Below are 2,219 nucleotides of genomic sequence, written 5' to 3' on the forward strand. Positions count from 1 at the left end.
TATTATTTGAATTATTCATCAACTTTAAAAACCTTATTTTTTTTATTTTTCTCTTTAAAATTCATAATATTATTTATAGTTTTGAATTATTATTCCTAAAATTTCCTTTATCAGCGTGAAATAAAGTTAATTATTAAATTTAAAAAAGATAAATATCAACTCAATGGTATATTCTAAGATTATTAATTAGATACACAAACAATAAAATCGTTTTGGGATTTAGTTGTCTCTGGCAATTTTTCGTTTGGCAAACTGTAATTAAGTTGGTTCCATTTTTCCCCTTCAGTTATATATATATGTATTGCATGGCATTAATCACGTCTCTATCCCTCTAAATTTCATAGCTTCAATTCTTTCCGATATATTCGACAGCTTTTTCTTTTTCAAGAATCCACAGTTTCTCGTTTCCATTTCGTTTTCTTCGTTAGTACTTCTGCGAATTGGAGGCCATGGAGAATTCGGAAGCTAAGAGGATGTGAGTTTTGATTGTGTTTAATTAACTTCTCGTCACTATTTCTTGTTGGTTTTCTTTTACATACAATTCGGGTTTTGTAGGCTCGACATCTGCATTCTTGAATACATGATCCAGAAGAAGATGAGTCATACTGCTGTTGTGTTCGCCCAAGAGGCAAATGTTCGTCTTGATGGTATATATACATATATGTATGTATATGTGTGTGTGTGTGTGTGTGCAGTACCCATTTCTACGCCACCTATTCCAAGATTCTTTAATTTAATTGCACATTAGAATATTTTGTTTTTACCATTTTATATATATGTCTATTGATTCTGTTTATTCAAGAAGCAATCATTCTGCAGTATTCTTCATTTACATGCATTTCGATTTTGATATCACACATCAACTGTATAATTGTGCAATTTAATAATCTAGAACTTGATATGATCAAGTACTGTCGACCTTATAATAGTGAGGGGAAGAAAATATTTAGAAAAATTGTTTTTTTATACCAATATATATATATATACCCCGGAGTTTTATAATTTGATTTGATGATAATATATTATGTAAATCTTTATTTTCAGCTCCCATGACTAAGAAAGAATTTCTGGAAGAATGGTGGAATATGTTTTTTGAGGATATATGCTTGAGTGGACGTCCAACAAATCCTGAGGCAATGGAAGTCTCCTCATTAATTTTTTCAACCGATAGACTTAATCAAAATGTAAGCGTATCTCATCATTCTTGCTTATCCAATTGTATTTCCAGACTCGTTTAGTTTCCACATATTTGGCAGGCTACTGATCAGAACGCAGCAAATTGCTCGCAAAATATTCGCCTGGAATTGCCCAGGCCATTGAATCATATGTTACAGAATACCAGTCCTACAATGGGAATGCCAGGAATTCAAGACTCATTTCCAAATGCTTGTCAAGAACATCTTCAGACAATGGGAATGCCAGGAATTCAAGACTCATTTCCAAAAATTTGTCAAGAACATCTTCAGATAACGGGAGCGCCAGGAATTCAAGACTCATTTCCAAATGCTTGTCTAGCTACTCAAAATAGAGGAAATTTGTCAGAAGATGTTCTCCTGGAACTGTCATGGAGAGAGATGTCTTATCTGTTACAGAATCGGGAGATGGAAGTACTTTATAATCACCCTCATTCTACAGCGACCCCAAGACCAACCATGGTGGATTTTCGGCAAAGAGCTCTACCAATGAGTACGCCTCCGAGCCCGAATATGCTGAAAAGTGCTCATCCAATGATGACAACTCCGAGCCCGAATATGGCAAATCTGCCTCAAAGTGCTCTTCCAACAACAGCTCAGGGGCAAAAATATGACCAAAATCACTTAGGATCACGTTCTTCTTTGGACTCCAATGCGGGAAACTTGACAGCTGAAAGTAGACAAGGGCGAGAGCATCCTACGTCTCGTGGAACCAGGGGCAAAACTAGATTTATTACCGCAAAATAAATTTTTTTATACCATTTTCAAAACTCGTAGCTTCTCTGTCGTGATAAATGAACATTAGTAAGAGGGAACGATCTCCGACTCGTCTTTTGTTTGAAACTTGTGATTTCATTTGCATTTTTGGTTCAAATAATAACTGCATTAGATATGTGGCAGAGGCTCTACTAAGTTTTTTGTTACCACTTACCAACCATATAAAATTACAAAAAAATTATCATCTTTATTTTTAAAAAAATTTAAATAACCGTTTTGGTAATTTTATATATCACATATAAATATCAC

At 34.2% G+C, this 2,219-nt stretch overlaps 1 protein-coding gene across 1 annotated transcript; it reads left to right on the forward strand.

Annotated features, from left to right (window-relative positions):
• Positions 1–314: 314 nt before the first annotated feature.
• Positions 315–1,940, forward strand: LOC142526063 (uncharacterized). The gene is made up of 4 exons (XM_075630336.1): positions 315–475; positions 556–647; positions 1,045–1,184; positions 1,257–1,940. The coding sequence occupies exons 1-4, from the start codon at positions 450–452 to the stop codon at positions 1,938–1,940; spliced, it is 942 nt and encodes a 313-aa protein (XP_075486451.1). The 5' UTR covers positions 315–449.
• The last annotated feature ends 279 nt before the right edge of the window (positions 1,941–2,219 follow it).

This window comes from Primulina tabacum, chromosome 15 (genome assembly GCF_025594145.1).
Source record: "Primulina tabacum isolate GXHZ01 chromosome 15, ASM2559414v2, whole genome shotgun sequence".
NCBI lineage: Eukaryota > Viridiplantae > Streptophyta > Magnoliopsida > Lamiales > Gesneriaceae > Primulina > Primulina tabacum.

Coding starts and splice junctions, on each gene's coding strand:
- LOC142526063 (XM_075630336.1), top strand. CDS start 450: ATGGAGAATTCGGAAGCTAAGAGGAT. Junction 476..555: donor AATTCGGAAGCTAAGAGGAT/GTGAGTTTTGAT, acceptor CGGGTTTTGTAG/GCTCGACATCTGCATTCTTG. Junction 1,185..1,256: donor CCGATAGACTTAATCAAAAT/GTAAGCGTATCT, acceptor CATATTTGGCAG/GCTACTGATCAGAACGCAGC.